This window comes from Sarcophilus harrisii, chromosome 4 (genome assembly GCF_902635505.1).
Source record: "Sarcophilus harrisii chromosome 4, mSarHar1.11, whole genome shotgun sequence".
NCBI classification, from domain to species: domain Eukaryota; kingdom Metazoa; phylum Chordata; class Mammalia; order Dasyuromorphia; family Dasyuridae; genus Sarcophilus; species Sarcophilus harrisii.
In genome coordinates, this window is record NC_045429.1 from 197,054,688 (window position 1) to 197,076,080 (window position 21,393).

At 34.0% G+C, this 21,393-nt stretch overlaps 1 protein-coding gene across 2 annotated transcripts in view; it reads left to right on the forward strand.

Annotated features, from left to right (window-relative positions):
- PREP (prolyl endopeptidase) overlaps positions 1-21,393 on the forward strand; it is a 163,420-nt gene that overhangs the window by 108,954 nt on the left and 33,073 nt on the right. For both annotated transcript variants that reach the window (XM_031964471.1, XM_031964470.1), the window contains exon 10: positions 6,487-6,590. In XM_031964471.1, coding sequence (XP_031820331.1) covers positions 6,487-6,590 — 104 coding nt within the window. The remainder of the gene's footprint in view (positions 1-6,486; positions 6,591-21,393) is intronic.

The window sequence follows — 21,393 nt, forward strand, 5'->3', positions numbered from 1 at the left end:
TGAAAGCATGACTTCTGTTCAAAACCTAGCTCAAGTACTTTGAGACACAAAAACAAAACTATTCTGGTTTCAAGAAGCTTATGTTCTTTTGGGGTTCTGGAACTGCCAGGGCCCTTTAAGTCCAGTCTTTCTCCTTTTACAAATGAGAAGACTGAGGACCAAGGAAGCAAGATGCCTGACCAAAAGTTATACAGCTAATACAGTTAACAAAAGTTACTCAGCAGAATTGATATTAAAATACACGTTTCCAGATTAATGCACTAATATCATGCTGCACTATGAATAAAATAAAGGATCTGGAAAGTGATGAGCACTGGCACATTTATACCCTGTGTTTCAAACCACTTAGTAGTTCATCTACCACAACTTCGAGGAGATTTTCAAGATTATCTGTAGAAGATCCAACACATTCTTACTGTCCAGTCCAATAGGCACAAGCACTTTGATGTTAGTGACACAGTAGTGGTGAAAGAAGCTGCCACAATCCTTATGTTAAACACATGTTTTTTAGAAGACATTTATCTTTTTGATAACATGAGAACAAATTTTTCTGCCAACCAATAATTAAAACAGAATCCAAATAGATGTCATCTTTGGGGTTTCTTCTTTACCAGTCTATCATTAAGGTCTATTAGCTATTTGTAGTAGCTCTCAGACATCACTGTAATCCAGTTTTTTATTATTTCCTATCTAGATTTCCACTTTTTTCTGTTGTGCATACCTCTGCTTCTTCCTTCTCCTTCCCTCTCCCTTTCCTTCTCTCCCTTTCCCCACTCCCCCACACAGAAATTTTATATATGTAGTTGTTCATTCATTTGAGTTGTGTCTGACTCTCTGTGATCCCATTTGTGGTTTTCTTCACAAAGATATTGTAGGGATTTGCTATTTCCTTTTATACATGAGGAAACTAAAGGATAAAGTGACTTGCTCAGCTAGGAAGTAGCTGAGGCTGGAAGATGAGTCTCCCTAACTCCAGGTTCACCTTCTATCCACTCCACCACCTAGCTACTGGATGTCAAGCTTTAAGCCAGCTTTCACGCTCTTTACTTTTATTGTCCATGGATTTTCTTTTGTTTTGTTTTGGCAAGGATACTGCAGAGGTTTGCCATTTTCTTTTCTAGTAGATTAAGGCAAACAGAAATTAAATGATTTAATCAAGGTCACATTTGAACTCATAGCTTCCTGACTTTAGACCCAACACTCTAGTCACTGTGCCATTTAGCTACCCTTATATTTGAGAGAGAAAGCAAATACATATCTGTATATATGTGTGTGTTTATGTACATATAGCTCTGTGTGTGTGTGTGTGTGTGTACAAACCATACCTAGCTTTCAAAGCCATCCTCCTTAATCTGACCATATCTTAACTATCTAAATTTTCTATCATAAACCTTCTAATTTAGACAAGCCATTTTCTGTATTCTCCAACACAAATGCTATGCAAATTTCCTTTGGTAATGCTACATACCACTCTGTCCCAAGTACTTTCTCTGTTATGTTTTTTATTTTATTGTTATTTTCATGATTGTTCTTGACACTTAATATCTTTTCTATAAATCTTGGCATTTGGCTACATTCAGTTTATTGCTCTTGACCCAATGCAGATTATCCCTTTGCCTTGAGTCACTTTCTCCTTGCTGTACATTGTTTTCTTTTTGTTTTGAGTTACTAAATACTTTTTAAATATAGTCTATAATACTTAGGTTTGTTGTTCTCGTGTTTTTTTCCAATCTAAATTCTTTTTCTTACAGAAATGATTACTCTCTCTTAACTAAACTATTGAAATAATTAATTAAAAGACTTTAAATTTTCCCAGCATTATGGCTTGGCAGCTGGATAGCACCCTGATTAGAGTACTAAATCTGTAGTTAGAAGACCTGAGTTCACATGCAGCCTCAGACATTTAGGAGTTGTATGACTTTGGGCAAATCACTTAAAAATTCTGCTCGATACAATTTCCTTAACTGTGAATGGGGATTATAATAGCATCTATCTCTCAGAGTTGTGAAGATCAACTGAAATACTTGTAAAGTGCTTAGTACTGTGCCTGGCACATAGTGGGTACTTTCCTATTATTATTGTTGTTGTTATTAGTCAATTAGTCAACAAGCATATATTTAAGTACCTAAGTGAAAGAAAGAAAAATACTCCCTGCCTTTAAGAGTTTTACATTCTACTGGAAGACTGCCCAAGGTTGGAGAGGAAGAATGAGATGAAGATATCTGGCTAAGTTCAGAATATATCATTAAAAGGAATGAAACCTGACTGATTTGATCACTCTTCTTACAGGGAGGTTCTGAAAAGAGCCAGGGAAAGGTTTACAGGACCAGCACATTTCCAAAAAACTAGAAGTCATTTTCAGGATGAAAAAGACTCTGAAGCATAAGAAAGAAAGTTTCTTATATAGTCTGGAGAGGAAGAATATTAAGGGTATTCTTACATATATGTCTGATTTCATCCCATTTTGTCAGAATAACATGTACCCAAAAAACAGAAATTTGGCCCAAGGTCACAAAACAAGTAGCAATAGAGACAGAACAAACACTTAAGGCATTCTTACTATCACTTCTTTTATTTTTACATCTTTACAGTGTTTTATAGAACATTGATTTTCAACTCAGTATGCATTTGTCAACAAGACAGCAAACAGTTATTAAGGCTTACTATGTACCAAGTTCCGTGGTAAGTGCTGGGGATACAAATGCAAGCCAAAAAAAAAAAAAAAAAAAAAAGACAGTACATGATGCAAAGGAGCTTACATTTTAACAGAGGAAGAACTTAAAGAGCTGAAAAGCAAGAGAATAGAGATGAAGTTTCCCATGTAGGGGAATGGTAAAGAAAATCCAGAGAGTCAAAAGCAGAGCATAGAGAAGTGAAAGATAACTGGCCTTGGGGTTCTTATTCAAGATGGAGATTCTGGGAACAATTTGCCAGTAGGAGAAAGAGGCTCCCCAATTTGATTGAGGCATACTAGTTGTCCATGTGTGGAGAGAGATTTTTTTAGATAACTACTCAGCAGAACTTCTCAACTAGGTATTTCTGTCTCTTAAGAAAAGAAGATTCTGATTGCAAGTTGATAAGGAAATTGTCCTAAGATTCCCTTTAAAATGTTGATCAGTGGCATTTCTCCACCCAGGACATGTTGAATCCTTATTATCTTCTGCTTATACAAATTTCCCCACTTTGCCTTCTTAGATCACCTGAATAAATCTTGTAAAAATGCCTTCCTCTTTTTCTGCCCTAAACCTTTCAGGCTCTTATTAACTTAGGACAGTTAGGTGATGCAGTGGAAAGAATGCTGGATCTGAAATCAGGCAGACACATCTTTGTGATTTCAAATCTGGCCTTAGCCACTTACCAACTGTTTGACCTGTGCAAATCACTTTAACCCTGTTTCCTCAGTTTCCTCATCTGTAAAATAAGCAAGAGAAGGAAACTGTAAAACAAAAACAAAAAACAAATGGGGTCATGAAAAGTCAGATATTAGTGAAAACAACTGAACAACAAATCATTAAAATAATTCATACTCAAGTGCCTATGACTGATAGGCTTGACACTTTCAGAGATTATTTCTATTTTAAAAGAGACTTGGCAGTACAAGATGCATGAAAGAAAATGTGTAAAGGATATTCTCCCTATCCTACTTAAAGTTATATTCTCAAATTATACTACAAAAAGATAGAGATTAAAAACTGTATAGTGTATTACTTAAGGTAGCTAACCTTTGGTATGTGATAACTATCCTCTTAATGAAAACATTCGATTAATTGGGAAGGGTTGGGCTTTATTTCCAACATTTTTATTAAAAGTAAATTTTCTTGTTTATTTGTTGTCTTTTGTCAGGAAAACATGCAGAAATGAAAACAGCATAGGAAACGAAATATAGAATGCCTGAAAGAAGCAAGCATTTGCTTTTTTTTTTTTTTTTTTAATTTCAGTAGTAGTATTTATTTTTCCCATACATGTAAAGATAGTTTTCAGTACTTGTTTTTTTTGTTTGTTTGTTTGTTTGTTTTTAAGATTTTGAATGCCAGATTTTTTTTTCTCCTTTCCTTATTTCCCTTCCTCTCCCCCAAGACAGCAAGCAATCTGATAAGGTGCAATCATTTTAAACATATTTACTTATTAGTTATGTTGTGAAAGAAAAATCAGAACAAAAAGGAAAAACTATGAGGGGGAAAAAAAGCAAACCAAAAAAGTGATGAAAATAGCATACTTCGATTCACATTCAGCCTGCATAGTTCTTTCTCTGGATTTGAATGGCATTTTCTATCCCAAGTCTTTTGGAATTGTCTTGGATTAGTGCATTGCTGAGAGGAGTTAGGTCTGTCACAGGTAATCAACATATAATCTTGCTATTACTAAGTTCAGTGTTTTCCTGGTTCTGCTTACTTCACCCAGCATCATCAGTTCATGTAAGTCTTTCCAGGCTTTTCAGAAATCACTCTGCTCATCATTTCTTATAGAACAATAATATTCCATTACATTCGTATATCATAACTTATTCAGTCATTCCCCAGTTGGGCATCCATTCAATTTCCAATTCTTTGCCATCACAAAAAGAGCTGCTATACATTTTGTCACATGTGGATCCTTTTCCTTCTCTTATGATCTTTTTAGGATACAGACCCAGTAGTGGCACTGCTGGATCACAGGTATGCAAAAAAAATCTTTAAGATTTTTAAAGAGATCTATGCAAATATATATTCAAGCTAATAATCTAAGAAGTTTAATTTATTAAGCATAAATTCAGGTGCCTTATATTTTTCCCACTAAAGAGTTGACCAATTATTCTAATGCATTGATGGTAAGAATGAAAACTTGATATAAAATTAATAGAGAAATCTATACATCTTTTTCTCCTTTCAAATTATATCCTGAAAGGTACATTTTCATTTCATAACCTCTCCTTTTACTAATTTTGTTTAGTGTTTATTTTAAAGACTGCAGATGAACTTTTTAGGCCCGTTTGTGTATAGCCTGAGGTTTCACTCATCCCCCATCTGCTAGATAAGGAACTGGAACTTTCTTAGCCTTTTAACATAGATATATATGTGTTTATTTGTGTATATATGAACAGTCATATGTATATGTGCACATATATGCATAAAGAAGGGAGAACTTTTGTTTTAATACTTAATGAGTCCATCTAAATGTGTCCCGTGGGTATAATTCATTTGTGGCTTTCCAACTTGTATTGGGAATGCTAAATTGATTTTAGTGTGCTTGGTAGCATAGGTCAAGAAGAAAATGGATAGATTTTGTTTCTGTGCCAGTCATTCTGCAGATTACTAAGTCTTATTTCATAAACCCCAGCAGCATAATTGTTTTCAAACATTAAAAACCTAGACTTACTTATTGTTTATTCTTATTGAATTCATTTTTACTTCTTGGATTGTAAAATATAGTTGCATTAGATTCAGGGACTGGAATTTTAATTTTTAATATTATTTAAACAAGTCATAGTATAAAATGTTGTATAAGGCTAGGATAACAAGATGTTTCCAGAATAGTTACTTTTAGTGACTTATAACTTCCTATGAGACTTTCCCCATTAGAATATTAGCTTCTTAAGAACATGGACTGTTTCAGATTTTTATTTTTGTATTCCCACCCACTTAGCAGAGTCATTGGCAATAGTATGTGGTAATAGATGCTTATTTGAGTGATTTATTAATTCTGGTGTGTGTATACACATATATACATTTTTGTATATGTGTGTATGTGGGTATATATATATGTCTGTGTGTATCTAGCTTGAAGGAAACCAATAACTGTATAGATGATTTTGTATAAGGTACTTGATCTTTTCTGTTTCTTGATTTTTCGCAAGCATAAAATGGTAATAATCCTTTTTCTTCTAGCAAAGGGTTGATTTGAAGCCAGCAGATTTTGTGACATAATGAAGTTTAAAAAAAAGTCTCTATTGATGAAAAGTATTGTTGTTCTACTTAACAAACAGTACTTTATATATGTATAGCACTTCATCTTATACAAAATGCTTTGTGAATATTTCTTTGAAGTATGTGGGGCCTAGTTATTAATAGATCTCATTTTTTTATAAATGAGAAAACAGGTTCAGAAAGTTTGAGACTTGTCCAAGATCATATAGCCAGTAGAATGGCTGACCAGGGACTAGAATCTATTATTTCTGGCTTTAAATATATACACATGCACATATATATAAGAATATGTGTTTATTGCATATACATTTCCATATATATGTCAAATTTTATTTTTATCTTTTGTTATAATCACACATTTTGAACTAATTTTAATTTTTCTATTGCTTTATCTGCTTTTCTTCTTCTATGGTCTGGTTGAAAAATGTCAAAACAATTGGAGTTAAACATAAATGAAATAAAATGTGTACATTGTTAAGTCCAACTGAGAATATGTTCAATGCATTACTCTTTCCTTTGCCATCCCAGTATTATTCCTTTAATGAGTTCCTTTTACTCATCTGTGACTTAAACTCTGTTTCAGGTATTATTTATCACTGTGATCTTACCAGAGAGGAATTGGAGCCCAGAGTTTTCCGAGAGGTGACTGTGAAAGGAATTGATGCTTCTGATTACCAAACTGTCCAGGTAACACAGATGTTCCTCTTCCAATAAATAGCTTTTTATTCACTTCTCTAGCTAGTACAGCTGTTTGGTGAACATGGAATCAGGACTGAAGACTTTGGAATGGCCCCCATTAACATTCTGGCTTTGTCAGGAGCTGCCAGGCTGGTGTGTGCAGAGCACATGAAGCACAAGCTTTCCATTATCAAGGTCTTATCTTGTCAAAGCCACAAGGGCAGATACAATTAATTCCACATGAATTGATCTGCTTGAAAAGAAGTTCAACATTCTATCTCATGTTGTAGTTGAAATTGTTAGACACTACAATCTTGTTGGAGGCTGTTTCTTGAGGAGATTTTACCCTTACTTAGGGTTTGATTAAAAACCTTATTTGCCTAAGAGTAATCTCACCCTGGGAGGATAAGCCTCACCAACAAAACTCAGAAGAGGGGCTGTTTTTAGGAACAAAATGTACAGGTAATGATTTACTATTTTAAGAGACATACCCAACAAGAAAACGACACTGGTACCAGTCATTCCCACCAGGTAGGTAGGTAAGTTAATTTAGGAAACTAAATTACAGATTACAAGGCTGTTTGATGTTCGGAGAATTAGAGAGTAATAAGTATCACTTTTTATGGGATGACTCTTCCAACCATGAATTACTTAGCTTAATGATAATAAACTTCTCTGCCCTAAAAATATTTGTGTTTTGCTACCATTTCTAGAGAGAGCAGGGGGTGAAATACTGGAGAAAAAGCTACCTTCAATATCAGGGAGCCCTCTGTTAAAATTCCTTGCCTAATACAAATGAGCTGGGTCTCTTAAACTCTTTCAGTGTCCTCAGCAACACTAAGACTAAAAATCACTGTTCTGTATTGCTTGAAGAAGTTTTTCTCATTAGCAGTTCACTACGCCAATGAAGTCACAGATCCAGCCAAAAAAATAAAGAAAACTAAATAACAACAACAACAAAATTGTTATCAATACATCTTTTACCCAGGACAGTATTAGAGATATTCTAACAAGTAGCTTGCAACCCATATCTCTTTTTTCAATAATTCTTATCTTTTACCAGTTCATGAGTGTTATATCACAATAAATTCAATTTCAGGATACTTAGTATGTTTCTGAAGTTTCAGGGAGTTTCCCAGTGTTCTTTGATGAAATATAGGAAATGTCCCAGTCTCTTTTTTATAGAGTATCTCTTAGGGTGGCTTATTAGCAGGTTGTATCATCTCTTTTATGTTTACTGTTGTCAGCTCTAACTTTAGAGAATAATCTTGTCTACTTTTGCCCCAGATTCTAAAGGATGTAGCCTCTTCACTCTTGTTTGGCCCCTTAGGCACTACTGATACATTTATCTGACTCCTCTGATGTGGAGTGTATTGAATAGTTTCACCTTCCACCTTTTCCTATTTTCAATAGATTCCACCATCACTACTCTCGACCCCAATAGGACTTATTTTTTCTGTCTAAACCTAGTAGCATACTTTGCAGATGCAAAACTCTCAGCTACCATCTAGAAAAGTAATGGATTTTTAACAATGACATCATAGGTAAATTTTTATACCTATGGAATTATTTATAATGCCAAGTGCAAATCCATCAAGTTTGTAAACATGGACTCTTGTTATGGAATCAGACTTGGAAAGAAATAGTCCAGTGTTCCATTATTGACTTTGCCATGTCATTCAGGAAATTCCTTAACCTTTCCTTATCTCCCAGAGTTATTATGTTTAACATTGAGCTTTTAAAACATCTATAGTTTTTTTGTGCTACCAAAACAGAAAATTTTAGGTAAATATTTGAAAGTTGCTGGGCAAAACTTTATTGGTTTTAGACTCTTAATGGGTTTCTGCAATGTGATGGAAAATTTTGTTTTACATATGGGAAATTAGCCTTTAAAGTGTATAAATTTTAATACGAATGTATTTTTAAGTTGTTTAAAATTTACATAACTATAGACTGTGGCTTAAATATCTTCTTGGCCATATTATTAATTTAGAGCTCTGGTAATTTAGGATGGACAGGGATTTTGGAAAACACTTTACTCATTGTAAGATTTGAACTTAATTTGGGGGGATGAAATCTAATTTTCTGTTGTTCTTCATTTTCTCTGTGGAATAAAGCATGGCCTAAGCAGTGGACTTAAGAGTCAGTAAGACATGGATTCAAGTTCCATTATAGATATTATATGACTATGGACAGTTTATTTAATGACCCTACACTTTAGTTTCTTCATATATAAATTGAATGACTAAAAGGTCCCTTATAGCTCTAATCTAATCTAATCAAATCTATGACACTAGGAGGGTGGAAAGTGTTCTCATATCTTCATGATGTTATTCACAGTGATGTTAATAAATATCATTTAAAAAAAAAGAAATAAAGAATGGCATAGGAATTATTGGAAAGTATTCTAAAAATATGTCATAGAAAGCTATGCTCTGGGGAGAGAGGAGAAAGGCAAAGTCAGAGTAATTTATAAAAGTTGCTCCTTTTTTTTCTTTCAATTACTCTAATGCTATTGTTGGTGGTTCTTAAGCCTAGTATTTTTATATCTTATGTTTAGTATTTGAAAAGAATATTCCTTTGTTCTAATTATTGTTCCCGCTCCCTTTCTCTGCATTTATTTTAAACCAAACAATAGAGTTCCATTTACTAGTGAGTACTTAAAAGACACCAATTAATGGCAGTCCTTCTCATTCAGGTTTATCATTATAATAACATTGTTTATCTAGAACTGCAAATCGAGGACAGAAAAAACAAGTGTGTTTGAAGAAGCAAGCAAAATGATTAAAACCCATAAGAGGTCTTTCTGCTCCTTGTGTAAGCTGCTGTTCTCCAGAGACCTTCAGACCTTCTGAATGGAAGGAGTTACAGGTTATTGCACAACATTTCAGTTTGACAAACTTGGTTTAAAAGCTATAAAATATAGAAGGTACTTGTATCAGCACAAAGGGCTTTCCATCCCTGATTACATCTCTAGATGGAAAACTGAACTATATAGGGGATATAATTTTTAAAATGAGATCCTGGGGAAATGTACTTTTTTTTTTTTAACATAGCAATAGCTACGTGCAGAGAATACAATTCCCTACTCTAAAAATATATGATTTCTTAAAGTGTAAGCTCCATGGAAGTAAGAGCCTTATCTTAAAGTGTTAGGTGCCACTCATGACTCACTTTTTAGCCAATATAGTATATATTCTTTTTCCAAACAGCAAGGTGGCAGAAATGAATCTAGAAGGCAAAAAACATTAAGGTATGACGAGGCTAGGCTTTTTTCTTTGAAAAGGGCTCTCATTCTTGTTCAGTTCCTAAAAGATATCCTGGCCTGAAAGAAAACTATTCATTTAGTTCATATCATTCTTGGCTTCATGAAGTTTTATAGGATGGAGATGATTAAAGTGAGTTAAGATACAATGCAGGTTACATGAGAAAAAACAAGCTTCAGTGTATATGTGTGAGGAAAGCCCAGAAATCATGGGATTCAGGTGAGCTTTTCCTCCATAATAATTTGTATCCCTGTTTTCTTACATTTAAATATTTCTTTTTCTAAGGAATACCTGCAGAAATTTAGAGAATAGCCTTTTTTTTTTTTTTAAATAATTATTAGTATTATCAAGCATCAGGAGAAGGTTTGCTTTGACTTAAGGAAAATCTGGTTTCAATTCCTACCTTTGACACATATAAACTAGTTATATGACCATGGACAAATCACTTAATTTCTCAGTGTTCTGGACAGTTTTCTCAGATAATAAATAATATACAAAATCATCTATTTGAGTAGGTAGGAGTTTCCAGTCAGAGTTTTCTGCAAAATTAAAACCCAGGGCTTCCCTTCCAAATTAATAATAGTAGTTACTATTTAAAAGCATTAGTGCTGAAGAATCCTTTAATTATTATCAGTGATTTTTTTCCTTTGACCTAAGTAAAATTAAGTTCACAAGCAAGGAGCCATGATAAACTAATTGCTGTATTCTCGCTCAGAAAGATTACATAACTTGCCCTTGGTCTCAAGATTAGTAAGTGCCAGAGTTAGTATTTGAATTTAGGTCTTCCAAACCCTCCATCTTTAACCCCAGACCCCACTGGTCCAACCCATTGCTATATTCTCTCTAAATAAGCTTCAATTTCTCCACATTGATTTTCAGTTCAACTCAACAGACATTTGCTAATTTTTTTTACTTGTGCAAGATCCAAGGCAGCAGTTTATACTCCATCATGGCAGAGCCTCTTAATTTTCTGAATCACAGGAAGTGCTCTAAAATTTAAGTGGCATATTTCTGATCTATGTGAGTAGCGGGAGCTCCCACTCTGACAAAATCAAAACATGATGATGGTTCTTTTGTATTAAAAGAGTTCCAGCTTTGCCATTGATAAAGCACATTCTCTGAGTGTTAGCTGCTGTTTTTAATAATCATTAAAGAAGCACGTGGCAGAAATGCAGCACCTGAACTATTGATTTGTCAGCATCCTTGTTAAATCCTCTATTAACTGATGTTGTGCATCATTCTAGATTCTAGAATCTAGAGGGTGAAGATTCTGAAAGAAATATTCCTTTGAGAAACATTTAGTATGTGAAAATCATTAGGAATTAATCAACAGAAAGTTGCCGAACATTACCAGAATTATCATTTTCGTTGTATAAATTGTTTGACAACAGCTTTAGAGGGAACAACTTATGCATATATAAGCTTGAACTTTGAGGTTCTTCTTGATGTTTATGTTTATGATAATCCCATCTTGGTTAAACAGGTTCATGTCCTGCTTCATAATTCACTTTATTATGCTGACATTCAAGATTGTTGTGTTGCATTTGTAATCAGCAAGTACATTGTTTGGATCCTTTTTTCATTCTTCAGTTTATCAGTTGGGTTAAAATAGTTCAAGACCACAGATGATAATAGAAAATGTCCTTTGTTTTGTTGCTATCTTATAACAGAGAAATAAATTATGTGCCACAGGCTTGTAGCTGATAGTCTGTTAACTGGCAACAAGAAAACCAATTCCATTATTTTCACCAGTAAAACTTTCACCTTATTTATTCTATTTTCATCCTACCTCCTTATAATATAGGTACTCATCCAAAGCTCTGTGCTCAGCCCTGAATATCTAATTCACTGCAGTAATTCTCAAGACAATGTCAAAAACATATTATACCCCTGCTCAGGAAATTCCAATGGCTTCTTGTTTCCTAAGGAATAAAATCAAAACATATGACATTCAAGGCCCTTTGGTCTTAATTTACATTTACAGTGTGCTTTATTTCCCATCTTTTTCTTTACACGTTCCCCCCACTCCCTTCCATTCCCCAGCTAGAACACCCACTCTCTGTATCTTTGCTTATTGAAATTGTACTTAACCATCAAAGACCACCTCTTCCTTGAAGCCTATTTTAGGTCATCCTTTTCTTTCCTCCCAATTCCAGCCTGAAGTAATTGCTTCTTTGTCTGCTACCACAGCATTCTGTTTGTACCTTTCCTGAAGTATTTACTTATTCCTTTGTATTCTGTTTGTATTTTATGCTCTTTGCAGGCATTGCATATATCTGTAACAAAACTTGTAACATATCTGACTCTCTCAAAGTGCCTAGCAGTGCTTATATACGTGCTACTATGAGTTCGATAAATGTTTCAGAAATTTCTTTAGTCCATTGCTAAAAAAGACTTTTTTTTTTTTTTTTTTTTAAATTCTGGGATTGTGGTATTGAATAGTGAAAGCCAAGGTGTATTATCCAAATCTATAATTCATATGTTTGGTATTCCCTTCCCTCTTCTGCTATGATTTGTTGTTTTGCATATATCATTGAAATATTTAATGTGTCTTTTCTCTTCAACAGTGTTGTTGTTGGTTTAGTTGTTTCAGTGATGTCTGACTCTTCATGAGTCTCTATTTGAGGTTTTCTTGACCAATACTAGAGTGGTGTGCCATTTCTTTCTCCAGCTCATTTTGTAGATAAAGAAACTAGACACAGGGTTAAATGACTTGCCCAGAATCACACAGGTAATAACCCTCTGGTTATTATATATTTGGTTCTACATGATTTTTGTCTAGATTCACCCATAAATTCTTCATGGCACTCCATCTAGTGTTTTGGAGTTTTTCTTCTAAAACTCTTGACATTTCAGGGAGACATATAAAGCATCCGAGCCATTTACAAGTTTTCCCCCCCTACTTAGCTATAGTATCAGCAGTCTACCTTTCAGTGACATTCTTTGTACCATTTCTCCCACATAGTTCTTTATAACTTACCATATATCTATCTCTTCATTGATCTTTATATTTAACTTACAACTTTAGTTCTTAAGAGAATATGGTATTCTATGGCTATAGCTCTATCCCTTGAAAAATATTAATAAATGGGCCCTTGTTTTGGATAGGAAGGGGAGAGAAGGAGAGAACTTCAGACAGGCCAATTGACTTTCTTCCTCCTGATTAATCCTAAGCATTGTCTGTCCAATATAGAGGTACAGTTGTATCTAATTTTATAGGTTACTCTTACCCTTATAACAGAATATTATTTTCCGGGCAATTGGTTTTTACCATTTTCTTGGTAACTTTACAGTGTGGATTGTTAGATTGAACTCTTGAGTAATTATAGATCTCATTTTGGAAGTTCTGGAATTTAACTCAATAAGCACAATATCATCTACCTTACTAGATATAATAAATATTATTTATATCAAGTAGTTGTTGGGCAAAGGGCAATTCTTCCAATTAGATGTTCTTTTTTTGAGTCATCAGTCAGCTTGATAAGTAATCAATAAATAAATCAGTCAATAAGCAAAGGTATAGATTAACAAAAGTAGTATTAGCCCTTTATTATTAGAACCATTTTTTCCTTATTGTATATAAAACAGATATGATAGATAAGATAAATACACACAAATTCATAAATAAATCCTTTGTATTATTAAATGAGCCAGTATAGAATCCACTTCTCATTACTTTTCTACTTTGCATAATGGTTCTTCTCTTTATCACTAATTTTTTTTTCTCCTTCAGATTATTATGAAATGTTTGAAGAACTTTATTTTTTTCCTCTTTTTATTTTAGCATTTTTTTATTAAAGCTTTCTATTTATAAAACATATGCATGAGTAATTTTTCAACATTGACCCTTGCAAAACTTTCTCTTTCCTAATTTTTCCCTCTTTCCCCCCACTCCCTCCTCTAGATGGCAGGTAGTCTAATACATGTTAAATATGTTAAATCCAATATACATGTATACATATTTATACATAAAGAATTTTATTTTAAGCCATTTAATACCAGCCACAGTGTGGCAGCCTCAGCCCTCACCCTCCAGTTTTAATCTCTGTGTAGAAGGAAAGGAACGTAATCATTTAAATTTCCCAGCTTCTGCTAGACCTCCAAGGAAAGGCCCCAAAGCTTCCATTTTGGATTTCTTTCAGGATTTTGGCTTTAATTCCAGTACTGGCACCAGGACAACTAGCAAACCAGCTTCTGCAAGATATCAGCAGATTGACTTAGACAACTCTGGCATGAAGCCCTTGCTACTTGTAAAATGGATCCAAACATTAACTTCTGTGCTCAAAGCATGTGACCCCTTCTCTAATTATATGTTCTCAAAGGGGTGTGTCTATTCCAGGTTGTCTTTTTATATCACAGTGTTTTTAATCACTGGATGTTTCTGTCTTCTTAACATAGAATTTTTTTTTTTTTTAATTATAGTAACTTTTTATTGACAGAATCCATGCCAGGGTAATTTTTTTTTACAACATTATCCCTTGCACTCACTTCTGTGCCGATTTTTCCCTCCCACCTTCCACCCCCTCCCCTAGATGGCAAGCAGTCCTATATATGTTGAATATGGTCCTAGTATATCCTAGATACAATGTATGTGTGCAGATCCAAACAGTTTTCTTGTTGCACAGGGAGAATTGGATTCAGAAGGTAAAAATAACCCGGGAAGAAAAACAAAAATGCAAACAGTTTACATTCATTTCCCAGTGTTTTTTTCTTTGGATGTAGCTGCTTCTGTCCATCATTGATCAATTGAAACTGAATTAGGTCTCTTTGTCAAAGAAATCCACTTCCATCAGATTACATCTTCATACAGTATCGTTGTTGACGTATATAATGATCTCTTGGTTCTGCTCATTTCACTTAGCATCAGTTCATGTAATTCTCTCCAAGCTTCTCTGTATTCATCTTGCTGGTCATCTCTTACAGAACAATAATATTCCATAACATTCATATACAACAATTTACCCAACCATTCTCCAATTGATGGGCATCCACTCAGTTTCCAGCTTCTAGCCACTACAAACAGGGCTGCCACAAACATTTTGGCACATACTGGTCCCTTTCCCTTCTTTAGTATCTCCTTGGGGTATAAGCCCAGTAGAAACACTGCTAGGTCAAAGGGTATGCACAGTTTGATAACTTTCTGGGCATAATTCCAGATTGCTCTCCAGAATGGTTGGATTCGTTCACAGCTCCACCAACAATGTATCAGTGTCCCAGTTTTCCCACATCCCCTTCAACACTCATCATTATTTTTTCCTGTCATCTTAGCCAGTGTGTGTAGTGGTATCTCAGAGTTGTCTTAATTTGCATTTCTCTGATTAATAATGATTTGGAACACTCTTTCATATGAGTGGTAATGATTTCAATTTCATCATCTGAAAATTGTCTGTTCATATCCTTTGACCATTTATCAATTGGAGAATGGCTTGGTTTCTTATAAATTAGAGTCATCTCTCTATATATTTTGGAAATGAGGCCTTTATCAGAACCTTTAACTGTGAAGATGTTTTCCCAGTTTGTTGCTTCCCTTCTAATCTTGTTTGCATTAGTTTTGTTTGTACAGAAGCTTTTTAATTTGATGTAATCAAAATTTTCTATTTTGTGATCAATAATGGTCTCTAGTTTGTCTTGTCACAAATTTCTTCCTCTTCCACAAGTCTGAGAGATAAACTATCCTATGTTCCTCCAATTTGTTTATAATCTCGTTCTTTATGTCTAAATTATGGACCCATTTTGATCTTATCTTGGTATACGGTGTTAAGTGTGGGTCCAACATAGAATTCTTGAAAAATGAGGTAACTACTTAGATTTCCTTTATGTGACAAGATAGAGGGGATCAATAGGAATGGAAATTGCCATAGGACAGTTTTGCCATTCTGTCCCTTCTCTGAAAGTTTCATTCCTTAGCTCCACTGAAATATTTTATAATGACTTCAAGCATCCAACTATTTTCTAGTTTCTTACTTTTCTCTGTCTTTTGTGGCAAAGAGAGATGAGACAAACTCATCAGGCCTATCAGCTTACTAAGCATTTTTCTTCTCCTTGTTCTGGAGTTTCATTGATGATCAACTGCAGATAATTCAGCAGCATAAGTAAAGATAGATCAACTGAAAAGATTTTATTGTCCCCAGAAGAAAAATAGTATAACCATTGTTAGAGCCATAAAGATTTGAGTAGGGGAGATCTTTTTTTTTTCTATTTCCACAAATTATCTTTTAGTAGAGGATTAACATATCTTCTTAGTTTAATGAAGTGGACTTGGACATTTCTGCCATCATTGTTATGTGCTGATTTCAATTCTTTAGTGATAAAAGAGGGCCATATTTTCTTATCTGCTTTTCAGGCTCAGGTTACAGTCTGCTTTAAAGAATAAAATATGATTGTAAAACTAATGACAAACAATGTAATATATATTTGCCAAACAAAGACTTATAATAAATTCCAGTTATCATCCATTACTCAAACCTAAGCACTGTCTTGGCCTGCAAATCCCTTCATATTAGCACCCTTTCAACCTCTAAACCTGTTGTCATTCATAATTCCTACTGTTCAACTAACAAAATTCTCCTCCCTCAGTCAGGAAAGTTATTTCCTTGTCACTGATATACAACATGCTATGTCTGGAACTTTCTTGTGTTTGGAATACCTTGTTGCTGTCCTTCAATCTTTCAGAATCTTTTTAATCTTGAAAGGCCCTAAAATAAAACTTTAGAAGATGGCAGGGACCTCAGAAATAATTTAGTTCAGCTTGTATTTAACTAAGAATTGGTTTCAATCTATGCCTTCCTTAAGGTGATCCATTCCTGTTTTGAACAATGCCAATCAGTAGGGAATTTTTCCTCTTATTGAATCTAAATTTGCCTCTTTGTACCTTCTACCTGTTGTTTCTGGTTCTGCCCTCTGGGACCAAGCAAAAGAAGTCTGATTCCCTTTCTTCCATCGTAGGTCATCAAATACATGAAGACAACTATCACGCTCTTATTCTCTCCCCAAATACTTGCATAGTATGCAAAAAAAAAAAAATGCAGTATAGAATCTTAATGATTCACTATCATAATTGCCCTCCTATTCATGCTCTCTAGCAATGCAGTCCCCTTTCTAAAATGTAGTACCCAATATTGAATGCAGCAGTCTAGCAATGTTTCTCCTAATTCAGTTGAATATTTCATTAGATTTTAAACTATCATTTCACAGTTTAGATTTATATTGAGCACATAATTTCTTAAAACTTCCAAGTCTTTTCTGGAGGGGCTAATGCCTAATGAAGTTGTCTTTAAAGCCAAGATTAATACTTTATGGTTATTCCTATCCAGATTTACATATTTCATTTCAATCCATTGTTTTGAGTCTCTTTGAAATCTTTAGAGATATTGACTAGAACTGACTTTCAAATTTTCATTCATTTACAAATCTGATAAGCATGTCATCTAGATCATTATTTGAATCACTGATAAAAATATTAAAAAGTCAGCTAGCATTTAATAAGGCCTACCACCAAGCACTGTAGTAAGTGTTGAGGATACAAAGAAAGACAAAAGGTCCAGAGTCAACCATAGGGTGGGGTGTTCTGTTGGAGATCTGACTCCAAGCTAGCCATTTAGTCAGTTCCAAATCCATTTAACTAGACTGTTGCCTAATACAGTAGTTCTAAACTTTTTTTGATTATGCTATCAGTAGAAAATCTGAGCATCTCCATTTATTTATCCACAAATTAAATATACATACTGCTGTAATAATAATAACAATATTCACTTTGAAAGGATGAGAGAAATGAAATAATAGGGAACCACTAGAGTTTATCAAGTAGGAGAAAAATATATTCAAATTTGTTTGTGTAAAAATCACTTTGGCAGCTATGTGGAGGTGAATTGTAGAGGAGAGAGACTTAGAGTAAGGAGACTAAATAGAAAACTTTTTCAGTGGTCCAGGTAAGAAGTGATGTTGAGGGCCTGAACTTGAATGGTGGCCAGGTAAAAAGAGAAAGAAATTAATGTAAGAATTATGGAGGTTAAAGCAAAAAAGATTTGGCAGTTGGTTAGATGTTTTAGGTGAGAGAAAGTGAAAAGTTGAAGATGAAACTGGGATTGTGAGAACCTGGGAGAAAGAAAGAATGCTGCTGCCCTAGACAAATTTGGAAGAAGTTAATGAGTAGGATAGGAAATTTAAGATAAAGAAAGCTGTTTGCCATGCAGTTTTTTTTCCTCTCATCCATTGTTTAACTACTCTTTCCCAACCTAAATGAAAAGGGAAGAACTAGAGCTCTTACCAATTTGATAATGAACCTATCTTCTGAGGAGACATGGAAATGAAAAGGGTAAAGGGGAAATTAGCTCAGGAGTACTTGTGCTTCTGCTATCCTGAGTATCTGTGGGCCCTGAAAAGCCAAGGATGTGGCCAGAAGTGGGAGAGAAGAGCTATCTTGTGCCTCTTTGCCAGACTTATGATCTGTAACCAAACTCCTCCTTCTCCATTTCTCCTTTTCTTCCCTAATGTATTTTGAATTCAAAATCATTTGTTTCTTAATTAAGATTATAGGATTGTTGATTTCAAATTGTTGGAGATTTTAGAGGCAATCTAATCCAACCTCCTTATTTTAAAGATGAGGAAACTGAAGTCCAGAGGGGTTATGTTACTTATTCAAGGTTATATAAGAATTGTTGTAGGTAGGATAACAAATCGAGGCCTTCTGATTTCAAAGCTTGTGCTTTCTCCCACATACTGCATTGTCTCTGTTTTGCTTCTTTATTAATCCATCTACTGACTCTCAGTAATACTTTTGATTTCTTATTTGTTTCCTTCCATTATAATGTCTAGTTCATCTTGCTTTGTGTTTTTTTTTTTTTTAATTATTCTATACTTAATACATTTACATAAGCAAATTTGGGCCCATGAGATTTTAACAGCTAGCTGTTTTTGTTTTGTTTTTTTATCTTTTTCTGTCAAGTTATTGTTGTTTCAGCTGCTATTTCTACAGTTAAGCTCTACTTTCTGAAATATTAACTTGTTGGATATTATGAGGGTATGTGTGTAGGTGTCTGCCCTTTTCATTTTAAAGCTTTTTTTGATTGGGTTTGTAAGATTCCAGGCAGTTATATTTCTAACAATTCCTGTTAGATATACTCCATTCTACATTAGTTTTGTGCCATTCGATATTTTTAGCTAATGGTCAGAAATCTAAATGTCAGTCTTAATGTGTTTTTAAGATAGTTGTTCACTTCTCAATCTGCACTCTCTTTTGTACTGCTTGTAATCCCTGGATAGTATTCTTGCTGAGACTACCAAAACTTCCTAGATTTTTTTGTGTTTGTGCCCATAGGACTCACCAGAACAAAGTGCAGTGGCCACCATTTTTAAAAACTTGCACAGTTCTGTTTCCTCTTGAAATATGATCTGGTTAGACAGCAGATCTCTTTAGTGACAGCATGAGATCAACAAGTAAGAGCCTCAGTATCCCTCAGCAGGGACTCATCAACTATTGTTGTTCCTTTCATTTCTGTGACCCATACTAAGTAATCTCTCACCTGAAGTACCTGTAAATCTACTTTATCATGCTGCTTATCTCATTCAATTCTAACAAATTTTAGTATGATTTACCTGCCATTATATAGTCTCATGCCGTTTCTGTTCCTCTCATGATTTGTCATTTAAATCTTGTCCCTCTGGACAGATAACACTTGTACTACTTAATTTATAGGAAGAATAAAACAAGATAATGATCTATTTTCTTTGATTTGTGTGTATGTATACATACAACCTACATATATATTTTGTGTATGTGCTCTGGAAATCTTAAAATACAGCAGGCTTTGTTATTTTATTACTTGGTTTGTTTGTTTTTCAGCTAGTATTAATAGATAAGAATATAATCTATTAGAAACTAATCACTGAGAACCATTAAAAAAATCTTATTTTAAATTTGGAAAATGTATTAACTTAAGCTAGATGTTTGAACACTTAAGAGTTTCCTAGACATGGTTGCTTGAATTTCTTTAACAGCACTTTAATGGAGGGTTTTAATACTAGAGACTCTGAGCACTCCAATTTGTAAAGTTCTGTACTGTTTGCTCTATCTTTCTACCTAAGGATGAAATTTATCCATCTTAAAATTTTTATTATTCATTGTTTTCCCTTTCATATGCTATGGTGCCACTTGCTTATAATTAGTAATATAGATGAAAATATGACCACCCAACCCCATGAAAACTTAAAGCTAATAGGTATTTAGAAAATAGAACAATTTTAAAAAGACTGATTTATATCTTGTAACTTATGACTTTTGACTAGTGATATTCTTCATAGTAAATAAATTCTCTTTTAAACCTTTCACACAGCAAAGTGCACTATGGTAATCAAGAACAATTTGTTCTTTATGTTCCCAGTGGGATTTCTGAATGTTTTGATTTGTCTTCATTTTTTTTTTTTATTTTCTTTCTCCTAACCCACAGTGAGCTACTTCTCAATAACTTTTTGCAGTGCTGCTTCTAAGCTTATCACAAGATGCCTTCTAATTGACCATTTCTTTGGAGTTGGCCTTCCCCAGCGTGAGCCCACTGCTGACCCTAAGTTTCCTAGTGGGTGGTAGTGAACTGCACTGTGGTACTCATACATGTCTTAATGATTGTACTTTAAGCAATTTGCAATTATCTGTAAAAGGTTTCCTTTTTGTCCCAAGCTTGCATGAAGGATTTATTGTATGGTATTTATATTTGTAGTTTTTCAGGAAATCCATGAGCATGATAACTCCTGGGAGTAAGAATTTTGTTGCAGTGTTAGTTTTGACTAAGGAGAATACAATTAAATAAATATTTTGGCAAAGAGTTTTGCTGCTGGGAGCTTTTAAATATTTTAGTTGTGTTTTAGGTGATAATTTGTTTGCTTATCTTTTTCTTATTGTTATCTCAGTTTCCTTCCATATATTACTCATATTAGGCATTTAATAGACATTTGTTGAAAGGATAGGTCAATGAAGAAGTCAAATGAAAAGTTGTAATTGAGTTGTGGCATTGTTTTTCTGGTCCCAGAGCTTTTATCAGTGCTTTCTGTCACCAGTACAAAGCAACTGGGATTTGTTCTTTGCTTTGCTAGAGCTATGTAGAGATTGATTACTACACAATACTATCCAATCTACAATGATTGCTTTCATTTCTCTTAGCTAGTATCTGTTTCTACTTAATGTTGTACCCTCAAACAGTGAATGGCTATCAATTTCAAGTTTCAAACAAATCATTCTCTTCTTTTTTATTAATAAAGTTTGTGTTTGGACTTAATTTTTTTTTAAGAATATTGGTTACTAATTATCTTTTTATGATGCAATAAAACCAAATAGTTGTATAGTACATGGTATTTCTGAGTCTGCATTTTTAAAAATGAATTTAAAGAAGTTGTATTCTGGATTTTATTAAAAAGGTACGTTTTATACATCAAACTGCAACTATGAAAATGACAGTGTTTAGGATGGATTGAGAAGAGGGAAAGATTATGGGGCAGGGAATCTAATTATGAGATTCTGGTGATGGGTCACATATGAAATGATAAGGGCCAGAGTT